The sequence below is a fragment of the Carcharhinus amblyrhynchos genome, chromosome 32 (assembly GCF_965287045.1).
Source record: "Carcharhinus amblyrhynchos chromosome 32, sCarAmb.v2.hapA, whole genome shotgun sequence".
NCBI lineage: Eukaryota > Metazoa > Chordata > Chondrichthyes > Carcharhiniformes > Carcharhinidae > Carcharhinus > Carcharhinus amblyrhynchos.
Genome location: NC_137355.1, coordinates 10461386 through 10481646, shown reverse-complemented (window position 1 = coordinate 10481646; position 20261 = coordinate 10461386). Strand labels below are relative to the sequence as shown.

At 45.7% G+C, this 20261-nt stretch overlaps 2 protein-coding genes across 9 annotated transcripts in view; one reads left to right on the top strand and one right to left on the bottom strand.

Annotated features, from left to right (window-relative positions):
- The first annotated feature begins 1479 nt into the window (after positions 1 to 1479).
- Positions 1480 to 8653, top strand: fbxl22 (F-box and leucine-rich repeat protein 22). Its single transcript, XM_080216098.1, has 2 exons — positions 1480 to 1852; positions 7098 to 8653. Exons 1-2 carry the CDS (start codon positions 1518 to 1520, stop codon positions 7438 to 7440), a joined length of 678 nt encoding a protein of 225 aa, XP_080072224.1. The 5' UTR covers positions 1480 to 1517; the 3' UTR covers positions 7441 to 8653.
- Positions 8654 to 11969: 3316 nt separating this feature from the next.
- herc1 (HECT and RLD domain containing E3 ubiquitin protein ligase family member 1) overlaps positions 11970 to 20261 on the bottom strand; it is a 234496-nt gene continuing 226204 nt past the window's right edge. For all 8 annotated transcript variants that reach the window (XM_080216228.1, XM_080216235.1, XM_080216232.1 and 5 more), the window contains exons 77-78: positions 19952 to 20257; positions 11970 to 12621 (exon numbers count right to left, since the gene is read on the bottom strand). In XM_080216228.1, the coding sequence (XP_080072354.1) occupies positions 12436 to 12621; positions 19952 to 20257 (492 nt within the window). In that variant the 3' untranslated portion in view covers positions 11970 to 12435. The remainder of the gene's footprint in view (positions 12622 to 19951; positions 20258 to 20261) is intronic.

Here is a 20261-nt window from a genome sequence, read left to right as displayed (position 1 = left end):
TCCATTTGACCAACTCAGCAATATCTTCCTGTAACCTACAACCTTCTTCAATAACCACCCTACCAAACTTGGTGTCATTTACAAACTTGCTCATCTCACACACACATTATATAGATGATAAACAATAAGGGATTCAGCACTGAACCTTGTCATCTGCCATTGGATCACCAGCCTCCAGTCAGTCAAACAGTCTTCTACCGCCACCTTTTGTTCCTATCACTCAGTTGGTTTCTGATCCAACCCTGAATTCCATGTCCTTCAACATTCTCAGTCAGTCTCCCATGTGGGACCTTGTCAAAGGCTTTGCTAAAATCCATATAATCTCCATCAACTGCACTTCCCTCATCCACACACCATCACATTTTTGAAAGCTTCTATCAAATTTGTTAAGCATGACCTCCTCTGCCATGCTGACATTCCATAATCAACCAAAGCCTTTCCAAGTGGAGATTAATTCTCTCCTTCAGAACTTTTTTCTAATAGTTTCCCTACAACTAATGAGAGACTCACCGGTCAGTAATTTCCTGGTTCACCTCTATCACCCCTCTTGAAAAGTGGAACCACATTAGCTGTCCACCAGTCTTCTGGCACACACCTCCCGAGTGGCCAAGGAGGATTTAAAAATTGTGTTGGATCCCTGCAATTTCCTGCCTCTTGTCCCAGAGTTACTGACTCTGTCCCCGTGTAGTGTCCCCGTTACTGACTCTGTCCCCGTGTAGTGTCCCCGTTACTGACTCTGTCCCCGTGTAGTGTCCCCGTTACTGACTCTGTCCCCGTGTAGTGTCCCCGTTACTGACTCTGTCCCCGTGTAGTGTCCCCGTTACTGACTCTGTCCCCGTGTAGTGTCCCCGTTACTGACTCTGTTCCCGTGTAGTGTCCCCGTTACTGACTCTGTCCTCGTGTAGTGTCCCCGTTACTGACTCTGTTCCCGTGTAGTGTCCCCATTACTGACTCTGTTCCCGTGTAGTGTCCCCGTTACTGACTCTGTCCCCGTGTAGTGTCCCCGTTACTGACTCTGTTCCCGTGTAGTGTCCCCGTTACTGACTCTGTTCCCGTGTAGTGTCCCCGTTACTGACTCTGTTCCCGTGTAGTGTCCCTGTTACTGACTCTGTTCCCGTGTAGTGTCCCCATTACTGACCCTGTCCCTGTGTTTTGGGTGAGGGCTCTCTGTCTCTGAAATTGAAAGTTCTGAGGAAGTTTAATACATTCAACTAGTACAGAGTTTAAATTGCCAATGATTTGGGGCAAGTATTTAGTGCACATTTTGGGAAACATTCCCCCCCCCAAACCACTAAACTTGTCCTAACTCACTCCTAATCTTGTGGGCTGATGCTGAACTCTCTGCGAGGTACAAGCTGCTATATTTAAACAGCAGTTGTCACCCTCAGAACAGATTACATTCCTAATCCATATATGTCCAGGTTTGTGCTCAGACTGGAATGATGCAGAGCTTTCCAGCGCAGCCACTGGTAATTAATTCACTTGTGTTCCAGTCTGGATGCTTAAACTTCCCGCAGATGCAGATAACGGAACTAAACCAGGAATGCCTGCTTCATATTTTCTCCTTCCTGGACAAGGAGGACAGAAAGAGCCTGTCAAGAACTTGCCAAGTGCTCTGTGAGGTCTTTCACCAGCCAGCTCTGTGGTCTCTGCTGCGTTTCTCTTCTCCGTCAGAGCTCAAGAAGGATAACTTCCTCCTGAGCCCCGCGTTACGCTCGCTGGCTATCTGCTGGCACTCCAGCAGGGTCAAAGTCTGTAACATTGAGGACTGGCTGAAGAGCAGTTTCCAGAGGGACATCTGCAGCCGGCATCAAAACCTTGTCAACAATTTCCTAGTTGAAATAAGTAACAGGTTGGTGGAAGTGTCGATGGTTTTGGGGTGTCTCTGAGCAGGATGTTTTAAAATAGATTGGTTTAAGATCCTGGAGCTCCATCCCTAACAGCATGTGTGTGTACCTACAGAGACTGATAACCAGGTTCCACACACACAAGGACAGCCTCAATCAGGATCTTGGATTCATGTCACACTGTCTATAACACCCCATGACTTGCCTGAACTTGCAAAATCTCACTAACTGTCCTGTCTGGAGACAGTACACATCTCTTTAACCTGTGCTTAACGCTCTCTCTACTCATTGTCTGTACCTTTAAGACTTGATTAGCTGTAAAGATTCACATTCCAATCATTATTCTGTAAATTGAGTTTGTGTCTTTGTAGGCCCTGTTTGTGAACTGAAATCCCACTCAGCTGATGAAGGAGCAGCGCTCCAAAAGCTAGTGGCGTTTGCTACCAGGTAAACTTGTTGGACTTTAGATTGGTGTTGTGAGACTTCTTACTGGGTGTAGCTACACCACAGGGACTGCAGCCATTCAAGGAGGCAGCTCACCACCACCTTCTGAAGGGCAGTTGGGGATGGGAAATAAATGCTAGCCTAGCCGGCGACACCTGCGAAAGATTACATTTTAAAAATCCTCCATGAACTTTTGTTCTTTGCAGTGCCTCAGTGGTTAGCCTCGGGTGACTGTCTGTCCGAGTGGGGTTTGCACATTCTCCCTGTGCCTGCGTGGGTTTCCTTCGGGTGCTTGGTTTCCTCCCACAGTCCAAAAGATGTGCAGGTTAGGAGGATTGGCCATGCTAAATTGACCCTTAGTGTCGGGGGATTAGACAGATAAATACGTGGGGTCGTAAGGACAGTTTTTAATGTAGTTTCTTTATTAGTGTCACAAATCCCCTAGTTGCCACACTCTGGCACCTGTTCAGGTACACTGAGGGAAAATTTAGCACAGCTGTTGCACCCTAACCAGCATGTCTTTTGGACTGTGGGAGGAAACCCACGCAGACACAGGGAGAACGTGCAACCTCACACAGACAGTGACCCAGACCAGGGTTTGAACCCAGGTGCCGGGTGTGTGAGGCAGCTGTGCTAACCACTGTGTTGCCCCCTGGGTGGAATTGTGGTCAGTACAGGCTCAGTGGGCCAAGTGGCCTCCTTCTGCACTGTAGGGATTCCATGATTTGTTTGCATGTCAGCTGTGTTACTGGCTGCTGTACCTTCAGCCTCCTTGGCACTAAGCTCTGCCTTTCCCTCACCAAATCTCCCCATTTCTACAAGTTTTCCCGATACATTATCCTGTTGCAGCATGTTTATTTAAGTGGGTGGAACTGTTGGTTGTTTTTGTGTGGTCATTCATGCGTGGTAACTTAAAGACACCGACTTGTGCTCAGCCTGTGTTTGGGGACATCTGACTGTGTGCTCACCCAGGTTAGAGGGAATAAAGTTCTCTGCCTCTCTCCTTTAAGTGCTTAGTTACCTGTAGTAACGTAATCTTCTTTGGTTCAGAGTCAGGTTCTGCCTAATTATACTCTGATATACCAGGACGGCTCACAACATTAACGATACTACATAAATACACATTGTTGATCTTGTAAATAATGAACCCATTACAGTTGTGCTGTCTCTTCCACTTGTGTACAGATTGTCATGGGGCCTCCAGTAGCAGGTGACAATCCAGGGGGATCTGGTGAGTTCTCAGTGAGATCCCCCCCCCCCCAGAGGTATAAAACATATACTTTCACTCAGCATAGGAAACATGGAGGACAAGGATGACACATGCACAGAAACATTCGCACCTGCATAACAAAGTCCACAGTTCCCCACCACAGACTCTGCTCCTGATTCCCTCTCCTGTACCTCTGTCACCTCGTTCAGCCCCTCTTCAGGAGTGGCTACCAGAGCAGGGCAGAGGCTAAGAATACTGTAGTGAGTAACTCACCTCCTGACTGTCCAAAGCTTGTCCACCGTCTACAGGGCACAAGTCAGGAGTGTGATGGAATACTCCCCACCTGCCTGGATGGGTGCAGCTCCAACAACAAATCAAGAAGCTCGACACCATCCAGGGCAAAGCAGCCCACTTGACTGGCACCTCATTCAAAAACATCCACTCCCTCCACCACCACTGACAGTCAGTAGCAGCAGTCTGTACTATCTACAAGATGCACTGCAGCAACTCACCAAAGATCCTTAGACAGCACCTTCCAAACCCATGACCACTTCCATCTAGAAGGACAAGGGCAGCAGATACATGGGAACACCGCCACCTGCAAGTTCCTCTCAAAGTCACTCACCGTCCTGATTTGGAAATATATCAGCTCTTTCTTCACAGTCTCTGGGTCAAATTCTCTCCCTAACGTCATTGTAGGTCAACCCCCCAGCACATGGACTGCAGCAATTCAAAAAGGCAGCTCACCACCACCGTCTCAAGGGATGGGCAATAAACGCTAGCCAGCCAGCGACACCCATATCCCACGAATGAATAAATTAAAAAGTAATATTGGATTGGCCAGTAACTCCCCACAACCCATGAAAGAACACTTTACAAAAGAAACACTTGTGTTTATCTACCACCTTTCATAACCTCCTGACATGCAAAAGCTACTTGTAGCCAATGGAGTACGTTGAGGCAAACTCTTACGTAATGTAGAAAACCATTTCATGCACAGCAAGATTCCAGTCAATAATCACTTACTCTCTATTTTAATATGGTGGTTGAAGGCTGAACATCAGCCAGGATATTGGCAATAGTCTTTCCACAGCACCCTTTAAACCTCGAGTGGGTAGATGGGAAAACCAACTTTGAGAAAAGCAGCACCTCTGACAAAGCTGCACTCCTCCTGTCCTGCACTGGAGTGGGTATTTCATCGAAACCTACAGTGCAGAAGGAAGCCAACTGGCCCATCAAGCCTGCACCGACCACAATCCCATCCAGGCTCCTCTCCATGCGTTTACCCAAGCTCGTGCCCCTGACAATAATTTAGCATGGCCAATCCACCTAACCCGCACGTCTTTAGATCGTGGGAGGAGACCAGAGCACCCGGGAGGAAACCCACACAGACATGGGGAGAAGGTGCAAACTCCACACAGACAGTGACCCAAGCCGAGAATCAAACCTGGCCCCCTTGTTCTGTGAGACAGTGGTGCTAACCACTGCGCTACCAGGCTGCCCCCAAGGAGGCCATTGGGCCCATCAAGCCTGCACTAACAATGATCCCACCTCACTTATTTACCCTGCTAACTGTCCTTGACACTAAGGGTTCATTTAGAATGGCTAATTGCCCCAAGTTGTGGAACGACACCTGTGTTACTCAGCCTGACATTGCTAAATATGTCCAGTTAACGGTTTGGCTATAATTATGCATCCTATAAATCTTATAAATATATAAAAAGAAAGAGGCTGGCTAGGGTGAACGTTGGTCCCTTAGCGGATGAGAAAGGGGACCTAGTGGTAGGGGATGGGGATATGGCTAAGGTCTTGAATAACTTTTTTGTTTCTGTCTTCACGGAGGAGGACGTGAATAATTTGCCGGGTGTTAGCGATGGAAAGGTGGTAGGACTGGAGGGTCTTAATGACATTACTGTTACTAGAGAGGTGGTGCGCGACAGACTGGAGGGGCTGATTGTGGACAAGTCCCCAGGACCGGATGGAATGCATCCGAGGGTTCTGAAAGAAATGGCGGAGGTGATAGTGGATGCCTTGGTGGTTATTTTCCAGACGTCGCTGGATTCCGGGGAAGTGCCGGAGGATTGGAAAACGGCTAATGTTACGCCGTTGTTTAAGAAGGGTGCCAGGCAAAAGGCGGGGAATTACAGGCCGGTTAGTTTAACGTCTGTGGTAGGTAAAATGTTAGAATCCGTCATTAAGGAGGAAATTGCGAGGCATCTTGAAGGGAATTGCTTGATAGGGCAGACGCAACACGGTTTCATTAAAGGGAAGTCGTGTCTGACAAATTTACTGGAGTTCTATGAGGATGTGTCTAGGGCGGTGGATAGAGGAGAGCCGGTGGATGTGGTCTTTCTGGATTTTCAGAAGGCGTTTGATAAGGTACCTCACAAGAGGTTACTGCAGAAGGTCAGAGGACATGGAGTTGGGGGTAGGGTGTTAGCGTGGATAGAGGATTGGTTGTCAAATAGGAGGCAGAGAGTGGGGGTCAATGGGTGCTATTCGGATTGGCGGTTGGTGACTAGTGGGGTGCCCCAGGGGTCGGTGCTGGGGCCTCAGCTATTTACCATTTATATAGATGATCTGGAGGAGGGAACCGAGTGTAGGGTGTCGAAATTTGCTGATGACACTAAGCTTGGGGGAAAGGCAAATTGTGCGGAGGGTGTGGAGAGTCTGCAGAAGGATCTAGATAGGCTGGGTGAATGGGCCAGGAAATGGCAAATGGAATTTAATGTTGGCAAGTGTGAGGTGGTCCACTTTGGTAGGAAGAATGGTAGGAAGGACTATTACTTACGTGGCGAAAAACTGCAGCAGGCGACGGTGCAGAGGGACCTCGGGGTCCTTGTGCATGAGTCGCAAAAACCCAGCCTGCAGGTGCAGCAGGTGGTCAGGAAGGCGAATGGGATGCTGGCCTTCATAGCGAGGGGGATTGAATATAAAAGTAGGGAGGTCTTGCTGCAGCTGTATAGGGCATTGGTGAGGCCGCAGCTGGAGTACTGTGTGCAGTTTTGGGCGCCGCACCTGCGCAAGGATATTTTGGCCTTGGAGGGAGTGCAGAGGAGGTTTACTAGGCTGATACCGGAGTTGAGGGGGTTGAGCTATGAGGAGAGGCTGAATAAACTAGGCTTGTACTCGTTAGAGTTTAGAAGAATGAGGGGAGATCTCATTGAGACGTATAAGATGATGAATGGGATGGATAGGATAGAGGTGGAAAGACTCTTCCCGCTCAAAAAGACAGTAGGACTAGGGGGCACAGCCTCAAGATAAAGGGGGGGCAGTTCAGAACGGAGTTGAGGAGGAACTTCTTCACTCAAAGGGTGGTGAATCTCTGGAATTCTCTGCCCGTTGAAGTGGTGGAGGCTGCCTCGCTAAATATTTTTAAGAAGCGGGTTGATGGGTTTTTGATAAGAGAGGGGATTAAGGGTTATGGGGAGAGGGCGGGAAAGTGGAACTGAGCCACGACAGATCAGCCATGATCTTATTGAATGGCGGGGCAGGCTCGAAGGGCCAGATGGCCTACTCCTGCTCCTATTTCTTATGTTCTTATGTTCTTATGTTCTATTGCACGTTCAACAGATTTTTCTCTTACCTTTTCCCAGGTGTCCGAACCTGCAGTCAGTGATACTTTCAGGGTGTGGCCACCTCACTGATGGCTTCGTTATACAAATCCTCCAGAAATGCAGCAACCTGCAAACATTGAAACTGGAAAACTGTGCCAGGCTGACGGATAAAACGCTGGAGGCCGCGGCTACTTACGGGAGCAACTTGACCACCTTCCACGTGGACTTCTGTCGGAACATCACACAGGAAGGGATTAACCTGGTCCGCAGGAAGTGTCCGTTCCTGTCCTTCAGTGCCGAGCGCAGTGCCGAGATGATTCCTGATCAGCCGGAGAATCACAGCAACCTCGGGCGAGGGACAAGGAAGCGATTTCAGTGGTGATGACCCAGCAGGGTGCTGGGAGGGAGATAAGACCGTAAGACATAGGAGCAGAATTGGGCCATTTGGCCCATCGAATGTGCTCTGCTATTCAATCATGGCTGATACCCTCATCCCCATTCTCCTGCCTTCCCCCAAAACTCTTGGTCCCCTTATTGATCAAGAACCTGTCTATCTCTGTTTAAATAAACTCAATGACCTGGCTTCCACAGCCTTCTGCAGCAATGAGTTCCACAGATTCAACACGCTGGCTGAAGAAATTCCTCCTCACCTCAGTTTTTAAAGGAGTGTCCCTTCCCTCAGAGGTTGTGCCCCAAGTTCCAGTCTCTCCCACTAGTGGAAACACCCTTTCCACATCCACTCTATCTAGTTCCTCTCAGTATTCTGTAAGTTTCTATAATGCCCATAACTGTGCAAGTCCTGAGTGTAGACACACCGGCGCAGGAGAGGGAACTAAGAATTGTGATTAGTCACTCCCATACTCCTATTTTAGGAGTGGTGTTTGATGGGATGACAATCTAGTCTTGAGTCACTGTCTGTGTGGAGTTTGCACATTTTCTCCAGGTCTACGGATTTCCTCTGGGTGCTCCAGTTCCCTCCCTCACTCCAAAGATTTATTATTGTCACATATATTAATACACAATGAAAAGTATTCTTTCTTGCACGCTATACAGATAAAGCATACCATTCATAGAGAAGGAGAGGGTGCAGAATGTAGTGCTACAGTCATAGCTAGGGTGTAGAGAATGATCAACTTAATGCAAGGTAGGTCTTTTCAAAAGTCTGATAGCAGCAGGGAAGAAGCTGCTCTTGAGTCGGTTGGTACGTGACCTCAGACTTTTGTATCTTTTTCTCAGCCGAAGAAGATGGAAGAGAGAACGTCTGGGGTATGTGATCAAAGATGTGTAAGTTAGGTTGATTGGCCATACTAAAATGCCTCCTAGTGTCGGGGGATCAGTTAGGATAAATGCATGGGGTTATGGGGATAGGTCCTGAATGGGATTGTTGTTGATGCAGGCCCAATGGGCTGAATGGCCTCCATCCGCACTGTAGGGATTCTATGAACATCTGTTTGTACTTGGTAGTGTCCCAAGCGAGAATCCTTCCTTTGAAAGCATTGGGGCTGATCACATTTCTGTATTCAGATGTTGTCTTGCTAAGATGACTGGGAGGCATTCTTAAAAAGCTCTTCCAGCTCCATCTGCCTCATTAATACTGGCTATCGTCACACTCCTTTGTCTTTTACTTTATTTAGTCAGCTCAGGTCACAGACCTCCCGTGTAAAAGGTTGGTGAGGTTCCTGTTGGCTGACGTTGGAGTCTGATCAATGAAAAGTTTAGGTTTTTTTTAGTGGTGTGGGTAAAGGACATTTGGCTGTCATGGGCTCAGGGATCCACCACCAATAGCTTACATTTATACAGCACCTTCAACACAGTAAAATGTCCTTTGCTGTGTCACAGGAGTGTTATTGGACACAGTTTGACACCAAGGACATTAGTATAATAGGTTGGCAAACACTAGTCATCAGAGGAAAGAAGATTGGAGGTTTGGGAAAGAATTCCAGAGATTAGGGTCTAGACATTGAAGGGATGTGAAGTGAAGGCAGAGGAGATGCACACATACATGCACAGACAGGAATTGGAGGAATGCAGAAACCTGAGTCATAATCACACTGCTGCTTATGGGAGCTTACTGTGCACAAACAGGCTGTGCAGTTTCCTTGTAAAATACTTAATTTTATGGTGCTTAGAGACTTTGAGGCTGTGAAAGATGCTATATAAATACAAGTCTGTCATCCAGACAAAATCTTCACCTGTGACCAGAGGTCTGTAGAAAGTAGGATTAGAATGGTATTGGTGAGAAATTAAGAATATAAATATTAATAAAAATAACTAATTGCTTTGTGACTAAACTCAATGATTCAGATGCAATTTTATCTTGTGAAAGCTGGCAGTGGATTTCAGTCCAGCACCAATTCTGGGTGACCAGGAACCAGAAAAACACTCCTGGTACCTGTAGGGACCTTGCAGAAAGTTAAAAAACTACGCTGAATGGGTACTGAATGATACAGAGGACTTAACCCATGTTGTTTATTTAAATCCAGTGAGTGCCACTGCCCCACTCTGCAGCTACATGTGAAATAGTCCTTGCAAAAGTGACTAGTTGTCAAGCAGGAGTTAAATTCCTAATGGGAGCGATCGGATGCTGTGTAGTTGGGTTAGAACTCAGACAAATATCTGACTTCCACACTTGATGTTACATTCTTCACAGCAGGTGGGGAGAATGGGGGCTCCTTCTGTAGAATCATTACACTTTCAATCTTGTGTCCTTTAATTTAGTTCCTCTTTCAGATTTCTGAAAGAATCAGAAGAGGATTGGAAATGATCACAGATATTGATTGATACACAGTCTGAAACCATCCTATTAAGAGGCTGGCCACTGGGTGGTGCTAGAGGTTCACAGCCTGCATTCTGGGTGCACTGTTAAGGATGCCGTGCCCTGGGAGTGCAGCATGGTCTCGGGACCAGGACATGATGCTTTCCAAGTTTAGAGGTGAGACTGAGCCACAGCTGACGATGTATTTCTGTTTTCTAAAGGCAGCTTAACTGGGAGCTGTGAAGAAAAGCAAGATCGCGACAGTCATTTTGCAAAAATTCCTTTGGAGTGGCAAATTGTGATGTGGCTGGATTGTGACCCACTCTTCAAATAAAGCAGGAGCAGCGGGAAAGAGTTTGTAAATTCAATTAATAAAAGCTAGTCTTAGTAACCATGAAACTAAAATTGATCGTTGTAAAAATCCATCTGGTTCACTAATGTCCTTTAGGGAAGGAAATCTGCCATCCTTACCTGGTCTGGCCTACATGTGACTCCAGAGCCACAGCAATGTGGTTGACTTTGAAATGGCCCACTCCACCACCTTCTCAAGGCGATTGAGACACGCTAGTCGGGTACATTGGCCGTGCTAAATTCTCCCTCAGTGTACCTGACAGGTGCTGGAGTGTGGCAACTGAGGGATTTTCACAGTAATTTGATTGCAGTGTTAATGTAAGCTGACATGTGACATAAGTGGGGGATGGGGGGGCTGAAGGTTTGTGGAAGATGCAAAGATTTGTGCAGGTTTCAGGATACTATACAATTAGGGGGTTGCCCTTTTAGGACAGAGATAAGGAGAATTTTTTTCTCTGAGGGTTGTGTAATGTTGGAGCTCACTAACTCAGAAGGCAGTAGAAACGGGATCATTAAATATTTTTAAGGCGGAAGTAGATAGCTCCGGCATCCACAGTATTTTGCTTTGATTTTAGTAACTTGGGGATCAAGGAATTCATCCATGATCTTACTCAATGGCAAAGCAGGCTTGAGGGGCTCAATGGCCTATTTCTACTTTTTTAAAAAATTTCATTCACGAGACACGGGTGTCACCAGCTGGGCCAGCATTTATTGCCTATTCCTCTTTGCCCGAGGGCAGTTGAGTTAACCGCATTGCTGTGGCTCTGGAGTTACGTGTAGGCCAGACCAGGTAAGGATGGCAGATTTCCTTCCCTAAAGGACATTAGTGAACCAGATGGGTTCCCCGACAAACAACAATGGTTTTACAGTCATCAGTAGATTCTTAATTTCAGATTTTAAAACAAATTAAATTCGAACCCGGGTCCCCAAAACATTAGCTGAGTTTCTGGATTGATAGTCTAGTGATAATACCATGAGGCCATCACCTCACATTCACATGAATGGTTTTAGGATGAGGCACTTCAGTTACCGGAGTAGATCGGAAAGGTTGGGACTGTTTCCCTTGGAAAAGGGGGGAAAAGAGTAAGGGGGCGGGGTCTATAGATTCAGGGCCATGGATAGGAAAGAACAGTGTCCAATGGCACGGGGTTGCCAACCAGTGGACACTGATTTCAGATGTTGACAAACAACACAAGGAAAAATTCCTGCACGCGGCGAGCGGTTCGGATCTGGAACGTTCCACCCGAGGGGTGTGAAAGAGGCAGATTCAAATCATGTCTATCACCGAGGTGAAGAATACCTCTAAATCGCTCCTGGCCTTCTGTCTTCTACCTGATCAAATCGTCACACAGAAGAACTTGTTGCTTTTCATCATCATGAACCTTTTCCAGGTTTTCTACTCGGCATTCCTGAACAATTTCATGCTGATCTTTGCAGATGACCTGATTCCACGGTATCTGCTTCTGGCTTTTGTAAACAGCATAAATGTACAGAGCTGGATTCATCTGCCCTCAGCTTTTAATTCTCAGTCACTGTTGAGGATGTTTGGCTTTTACAAAATCATCCCGTCTGTTTTCTAAGTTATCTAAAGAGGAACAGACAGGGGGAGTGGGACTGGGTGAGTTTGAGAGTGGGCACAGACATGATGGGCTGAATGGCCTCCTCCTTTGCTGTAATCCTTCCACGATTATTAGCAACTGCTGCAGAGATCCCACTTTTGACCATTCTAAACCTGGTTATATACTGAACACGCACAGATTAAGAACATGCCATTCAGCCCCTCTAAGTTACGCACAGACACAATGACTTTAAATTAATGTTTTATTCCTTTGATGTAGTTCTGATAGGAACAGGCAGTTCAAATTAAAACAAAAATAAATATAAGAATATTTATGTAAAATTGCTCTCCCTCATGAACAATTATACACAATGTACATTGTCTTTTAAACTTTAATTTTATAGCTCCCTAACTCTGGGAGGGGTCATCTATACCACTCTCAAAAATGCACCAAAATATCTCCATGCAAACTTATCAAAAAAGTGAACAAAAACTAATACCAGGAGAACTGTTTTTTTTTTAAACCTGCTTATAGTTGAAATTAAAATCAAAACAATAACATTTATCACATTCATTTTTCTTCAAGTACATATACAATTAAAATATTCTGGGCTCCTCACTATAGTTGCAGTAGTCACTTACGCTTACTATACCAGCAAGGCTTTGCTCACCAGTGTCCCCCACAGTCGGTGCAGCAATTTTTGTTCAAGGAATTAATAATCCGTATCCGAGCCTTCTGCATTATCCACATTGCGGGACAGCATGTAATTGTCCATGTCTATGGATCTGCAGTTGTTGATAGCGTAACGCAGTCTCTCTGCCATGACGGCCTGACTGGAATACGGGGGCAACCGTAACTGGAAGAAGCAGGTTTGTGAGGTAGGCAAGCTGTCATAAGGCTGTGAGGGAAAAGGACACAGAGATGGTCAAGGCATAGGGTAGAAAACTGTAATATTATAAACGACAATATAAACCACTCGGGCAGATCGGAGCACGCACAGACACATTTAACATTCTTCGCGTCTGCGTGGGTTTCCTCCGGGTGCTCTGGTTTCCTCCCACCATCTTAAAGAAATTCTTGTTAGGTGCATTTAGCCGTGCTAAATTCTCCCTCAGTGTACCCGAATAGGCACTGGAGAGTGGCAACTAGGGGATTTTCAGAGTAACTTCATTGCAGTGTAAATGTAAACCTACTTTTGACACTAATAAATAAACTATTAGCTCACAAATTACCTTCTTCATAGAAATCCTACAGTGCAGAAGGCGGCTGTTTGGCCCAGCGAGTCTGCACTAACCACAATTACACCCAGGCCCTATCCCCGTAACCCCACATTCATAGAATCCCTACAGTGCAGAAGGAGGCCATTCGGCCCATTGAGTCTGCATTAACCACAATCCCACCCAGGCCCTATTCCCATATCCCCTCATTTTTTACCCCAATAATCCCCCTGACAGTAGGGTCATTTTAGCACGGTCAATCACTCTAACCAGCAAATCTTTGGAGTGTGGGACGAAACTGGTGTGCCTGGAGGAAGCCCACACAGACACAGGGAGAACATGCAAACTTCACACAGACAGTGACCTGAGGCTGGAATTAAATCTGAATCCCTGGCAGTGTGAGGCAGTAGAGCTAGCCACGGTGCCAATGCTCTTGAGGAATAGCAAAGGATTAGCTTGTAGTATGCTGCTTTATCCTGGTTTCTGATAGCAACTTAAGATATTCTATCTGGGTATGAAATAAGCATGGCCAGAAGAAGTCTGCTGTCAAAAAATTACTAATTTATAATTGAGGACAATGTGACTGAATATATTGAACTTTTTCAACTGCTCAGAGAGCCAGGATGGATTTATTAAAAGCTCTATTGTGCCTGAAGTATCTGATTGAAATTTTGTTCTGAAGAGCTGCGGCACAGTGGTTAGCACTGCTGCCTCACAGCGCCAGCGACTTGGGTTCCATTCTGGCCTTGGGTGAATTTGTGGAGTCTGCACGTTCTCCCCATGTCTGCATGGGTTTTCTCCAGGGGCTCCGGTTTCCTCCCACAGTCCAAAGATGTGCAGGTTAGGTGGATTGGCGATGCTCAATTACCCCTTAGTGTCCCAGGATGAGTAGGTTAGGGCATAAATAAGCTAATTATGGGGTTACGGGGATAGGGCCTGGGTTGGATTGTGGTCAGTGCAGACTTAATGGGCCAAATGGCCTCCTCCTGCATTGTATGATTCTGGGTGACAAGTCTGAAGTAACATTTCTATGGACTATCATAGGCATTTAATAAAATCATCATCAGACCGTGAGCTTAAGTTGAAGCAGATGGAACTGAAGACAAATTATTCAGCTGGTCAGGAAATTGGTCGTGTAGTAGGAGACAACAGTAGAGACAATGGGAAGGATGTGAATAATGGTGTTTCCCAATGATCTGTGTAGCGGCTTCGACTAATCACTATTAATGATAGGGTGGCACAGTGGTTAGCACTGCTGCCTCACAGCAGCAGGAACTCAGGTTCGATTCCCAGCTTGGGTCACTGCCTGTGTGGCGTCTGCATGGCTCTCCCCGTGTCTGTGTGGGTTTCCTCTGGATGCTCCGGTTTCCTCTCAGTCCGAATGTTGTGCAGGTTCGGTGGATTGACCATGCTAAATTCTCCCTCAATGCACCCAAACAGGTGCCAGAGTGTGGCGACTAGGGGATTTTCACAGTAACTTCATTGCAGTGTTAATGTAAGCCCACTTGTGACACTAAAAAATGAACTTCAAATAAATAAACATTTCATATTCATAAACAAATTAGACAATGGGATAGTTTGCTGATTTCGATCCAATTTTGCTGATGATACAAAGTTCAGTTGTAAGCAACTGAGGAAGTGCAAGATTACAATGACAGAGCAAGTGAATGGACAAAACTGGAGTAAAAGGGCTTGAATGTAGGCAAGTGGTAGGTCATCCACTGTCAACCAAAAGGAGGAAAGAACAGGGGATTAAGTGACAAAGGGTTAGAAACAGAGGTTCAAAGATGTTTGGAGGGCCAGGTTCACAGATCTTTGAATGTCATCAACAGGTATAAAAATAGTCAAAAAGGCTAATGGAATGTTGCTCTTTGTATTTAGAGCAGCAGAACAGAAGGGGATAGCACTTATAGTTCAGTTGACCTGCTCCATAGCTGGAGTACTGAGCTAGGATATACTTGACCTTGGAAGGAGTATCATGGAGATTGTCTACAATATTGCCTGGACTCTAAGGGTTAAACTACAAGGAGAGACTATGGTTGTTTGTCTGGAATTTCGAAGGCCTGGGGTGATTTTACTCAAGTTTGAGATATTAAGGAAAACAGACGGGGTGGATAGTGAGAAATTGTTCCTGCCAATTGGGGAACCTAGGACCGGGGATGGGGTGGGGGGGAGTGCAAAGCCTAAAAAATTAGAACTAGTCCTTTGAGCAGCAACATTCGGAAACACTTCATAGAACGGTTGACGGAAGTTTGGGGATCTCACGCAAATGCCAACCGATGCTTGACCCACTGTTAAGTTTAAAACTGAATTTGTTAGATTTTTGTTGAAGGCATTAAAAATATGGGATAAAGGTGAGTCTGGAGTCAGGTCACAGATGATCCACGAGCTTCCTGAATGATAAACAGGCTCAGAGTTACAGACCTTTTCACATGATTATATTCCTCCACTACACTGGTCGGGATGTTCTATCGCGGGGCATCACTGGCAAGGCCAGCATTTGTTATCCATTCCTAATTGCTCTTGAACGGAGTGTCTTGGTCGGCCATTTCAGAGGGCAGTCAAGAGACAACCACATTGTTGTGGCTCTGGAGGCACAAGTAGACCAGGTCAGGTAAGGACAGCAGATTTCCTTCCCTAAAAGGACACTGGTGAACAAGATAGGTTTTTTACAAGTCACCATTACTGTGACTAGTTCTATATTTCAGATTTATTAATTGAATTTAATGTGGGTTTTAAATCTGTATGTTCAGAATAATAGCCTGGGCCTCTGGTGTACGAATGACATTACGACTACCCCATTGTATGCAGCTGTTTGTCTGGTTCTGTGCTGGTAATTCTATGTACTAACAGCTCACTGAGTAGATTCCTCTATAACACACACACACACACTACAGATATATATACACACACATAGATACATTCTACATACATAATACGATATACATGCTTCACATGTGCCAGGGGTGGCACAGTGGTTAGCACTGCTGCCTCACAGCGCGAAGGACCTGGGTTCGATTCCCAGCTTGGGAGTCTGTACATTCTCCCTGTATCAGCGTGGGGAGGTGATGGCCTCGTGGTATTATCACTGGATGATTAATCCAGAAACTTTTCTATTGTTCTGGGGACCTGGGTTTGAATCCCACTGCAGCAGACGGTGACATTTCAATTCAATAAAACATACCTGGAATTAAGAATCTACTGATGACCATGAAACCATTGTTGATTGTCAGAAAAACCCATCTGGTTCACTAATGTCCTTAGGGAAGGAAATCTGCCATCCTTACCTGGTCTGGCCTACATGCGACTCTGGAGCCACAGCAATGTGGTTGATTCTCAACTGCTCTCCACAGGCAACTGGCGATGGGCAACAAATGCTGGCCCAGCCAGTGACACCCATGTCCCAGAGATGGATAAAATAATTCCCCTGGGAGCTCCAGTTTCCTCCCCACTCCAAAGATGTGCAAGTTAGATGGATTGGGTGCACTAAATTGCTCCTTAGTGTCACAAAATGTGTAAATTAGGAGGATTAACAGGGTAAATACATGGGACTACAGGAGTAAAATGCTCTGTTGGAGAGTCAGTGCAGACTCAATGGGCCAAATGGCCTCATTCTGCACTGTAGGGATTCTATGATTCTTACATATACAGCCTCCATTGTTTATAGTGGTCAGGTTTGAATATGATTTGCCCACTGTACATAATGGCCAACATAATATTTGACAGACTCCATGACCCAAAATGATGGCAAGGCCAACACTTTCAGTAAGAAGTGTGCCAATATTGTCAGGCTTTCTGAACCAGCAGAACGATCACCGTGTGTGTCAGCAACATGTAATTAGGATTTCAAGAAAGCTATTTAAAGTCTCTAACTGGGCGTTACTACAGCTGCCAAGGCTCCCTACTTAGGCTCAAAAGCTGCTTACTGTAGACTTAATTGAAGAAATAACACATCAGCTTGGCTAATCAGGCAGGAAATAGCAGCTACAACTGAGGAGTATTCACTGAGGAGTATGATATAATTAACAGAGGCTGAACTTGGCTTGCCTTTCTTGGAGGGTATCAGACTTAATTTTAGAAAAATACATTTGGACCAAAGTGTTTTTAATATCATAAATATTTTAAAACAATCTATTTGGGATTAAAACGGTAATATTGTTTTTCGCTTCATGAGCACAGCTTGCGTGATTAAGAATTCTTCCCAGGTGGCATATTGATGAGTCTTATATGAGCTTTCAGTCAAGCACAGTTGTAGCAGACACGAGGGACCATTTTTTCATTGACATAACTTCTTGACTGGTATTGCAGTTACAACATAGGGATGATAATTTTGTTACGTTCGGCGCTCCTTAACAAGGTATAAATTAGTTTCAACAGTTACAGTGGTACCTGGCACCAAGTTTATCACCACCAACATTAAAAAATCCGTGCAAATTGGGTCTCGAGTCTGTGGAATTCATTGCCACAGGGGAGGCTGGGTCATTGAGCGTATTTAAGACAGGATAGATAGGTTCTTAATTGGTAAAGGAATCAAAAGGTTATGGGGAAAAGGTGGGAGAATAGAGTTGAGAAACTTACCAGCCATGATCAAATGATGGCACAGACTTGATGGGCTGAATGGCATAATTTTGCTCCGATATCTGATGGTCTTATGGCTCATGGCCACTGACCCTACATGCAAATACCAGTTTTAACTGAGCACACTGGCAAAGCTAAACAGACCCATGAAGATATTCCTTCTAAATTAATAAGCTGCAACACGGTAAGGTGCTAATTACCCCACAACAATCTTCACAGCTGAAATATAGGACACTTCTCAAAATATGCAGAACCTCTTTAAAATGGAGATTCTTTCTCATTAAAGTGTTGCCAATTTAGAGATACATCTGGAGTAGAAATACATCCAAACTCCCATTTTAAGTAATCTTAACGAGTGCAGTTTTGTTATTAAATGAATTACGATAGATTTATTTGTTGTGCATATTGCTTATACCAGTAAAAATTATCAATGCCTGTCGCTATGGTAAACACAGTTTTAAAAGTTCCAGAGTTTAACACACACTTGTGTAGGCCTGAGATCCACTGTTCAATGTACGCGACACTCTGTACATTCACAGAGTACTTGAAAATGCACATAATCAGCAAGATTCTGCATTTGCCCAGTGTTTGAATAGGCCTTCGATATGCCACTGGGTGCCATTCCTTACAGAACACAACAGGACACCATTCCCCCCCACTCTGCCCCTGTGCCCCATTCCCCAGATCCTGTCCCCCTCTGTGCCCCAGATCCAACTCCCCCCACCCCCCAGGCCCCCGATCTTGTGAAGGGAGAGGGCCAAAGGCAGGTAACATATAATAATACAGAGTGGGAGGGAAGCAGGAGAAAATCAGTCCAACGCAGTATTTTATCTTTATGTACTGTGGCCAAAGATCTTGGATTGCAAACGCATCTGCTGATATTACATATAATTAAATGGGAAAACTTGTTACAGTAAGTAGTTTGATTAATAGTAGTTTCCAGGAACTATTTACTACTTAAATGGGGTGTTCCTACACCTCATATTACCTGGTAAGGTAACATATACTTAAAGTTTATTTATTGGTGTCACAAGGCGGCTTACATTAACACTGCCATGAAGTTACACACTGGAGCCTGTTCAGGTACACCGAGGGAGAATTTAGCAAGGCCAATTCACCTAACCAGAGCATCTTTTAGGCTGTGGGAGAAAACTGAAGCATCCAAAAGAAATCCACGCAGACACAGGGCGAACGTGCAGACTCTGCACAGTGACCCAAGCTGGGAATTGAATCCAGGTCCCTGGCGCGGTGAGGCAGCAGTGCTAACCACCATGCTGCCCTTATACCTCCTTTAGCCAACATTATGGAGAGACCTGCCATAGGCAGAGAAGACAGATACACAGACAGTAGTGAGCTCCTCAATTAAAGCTTCCCACTCCCAGTGATTGGTGACCCACCCATAATTCCAGTCAGAAACTAAAAAAAAAGCCCAAAATAATCTCGATACTAACCACAGCCCTTCAGTTAGAGGTGTGCTATGGGCAGTTTGTATTCACCTCCAGCATGTACTGTGAGACTGAAAAGTGGGATTAGACTCAGTGGGCATATAGAGAAATCATTGAATCCCTACAGGCCATTCAGCCCATTCAGTCTGCATCAACCACAACCCCACCCAGGCCCTACCTCCATAACCCCATAACACACGGGCCTGGATTTTCTGACCACGCTCAGCCCAGACTGGAAATTTCAGTCCGAGGTCAACAGACCTTTGCTTGGTCGGCCAAATTTTCTGTCCTGCCCGCTACGATTCGTGTGGGACAGGAAAATTCCACCCGTGGACTGGATGGGCCGAACGGTCCGTTTGCTGCAACATACTGGTTTATTCAGCAGCTTCAGTGTTGATCAACAGCAGAGCTCCCAACTTTAAAAAGAGTCAAGAGTCGGGCTGGTGGGGGAGAGGAAACGGGGGAAGCACTGCTGCCTCTCAGCGCCAGGGACCCGGGTTCAATTCCCAGCTTGGGTCACTGTCTGTATGGAGTCTGCACATTCTCCCCATGTCTGCGTAGGTTTCCTCCCACAGTCCAAAAGATGTGCAGGTTAGGTGCATTGGCCATGCTAAATTCTCCCTCCGTGTGCCCAAACAGGTGCTGGAGTGTGGCAACTAGGGAATTTTCACTAACTTCATTGCATTGTTAATGTAAGCCTATATTTAAGACTAATAAATATGATGTGACGTGGAGATGCCAGCGTTGGCCTGGGATGGGCATAGTAAGAAATCTCACAACACCAGATTAAAGTCCAACAGGTTTATTTGGTAGCACGAGCTTTCAGAGTCCTGCTCCCTCATCAGGTGAGTCAAGCACTCCGAAAGCTCATGCTACTAAATAAACCTGTTAGACCATAACCTGGTGTGTTGAGAGACTTACTGTGACTAATAAATAAACTTTACTTTGCTGTTTAAATGCTCCGATGGAGAAAATTAACAGTCCTTACCCTATCAACCTTCATGATCTGAAATCGCTGGGAAATGTCTGCTGTGTTGGCTGGCAAACGAGACCGTCCAGACACAAAGCGCATGAACAGAACTCGCTCCTCATTGGAGAATTCCTCTAGCGTCTGCCAGAACCACTGGGTCAACTGATGCTGCTCGTCAACCTCACGATAGCGCACAACCTTCTTCAGGACTTCCACAGAGATTTCTGGCAGCCCACAAACCATCTGCTCCAACTGTTTGGCGGTGAGGAGAGAAAGCAGGGGAACGGGAATGATCCAAGACATCCCTTCCCGAACTGCAGCCACCTGA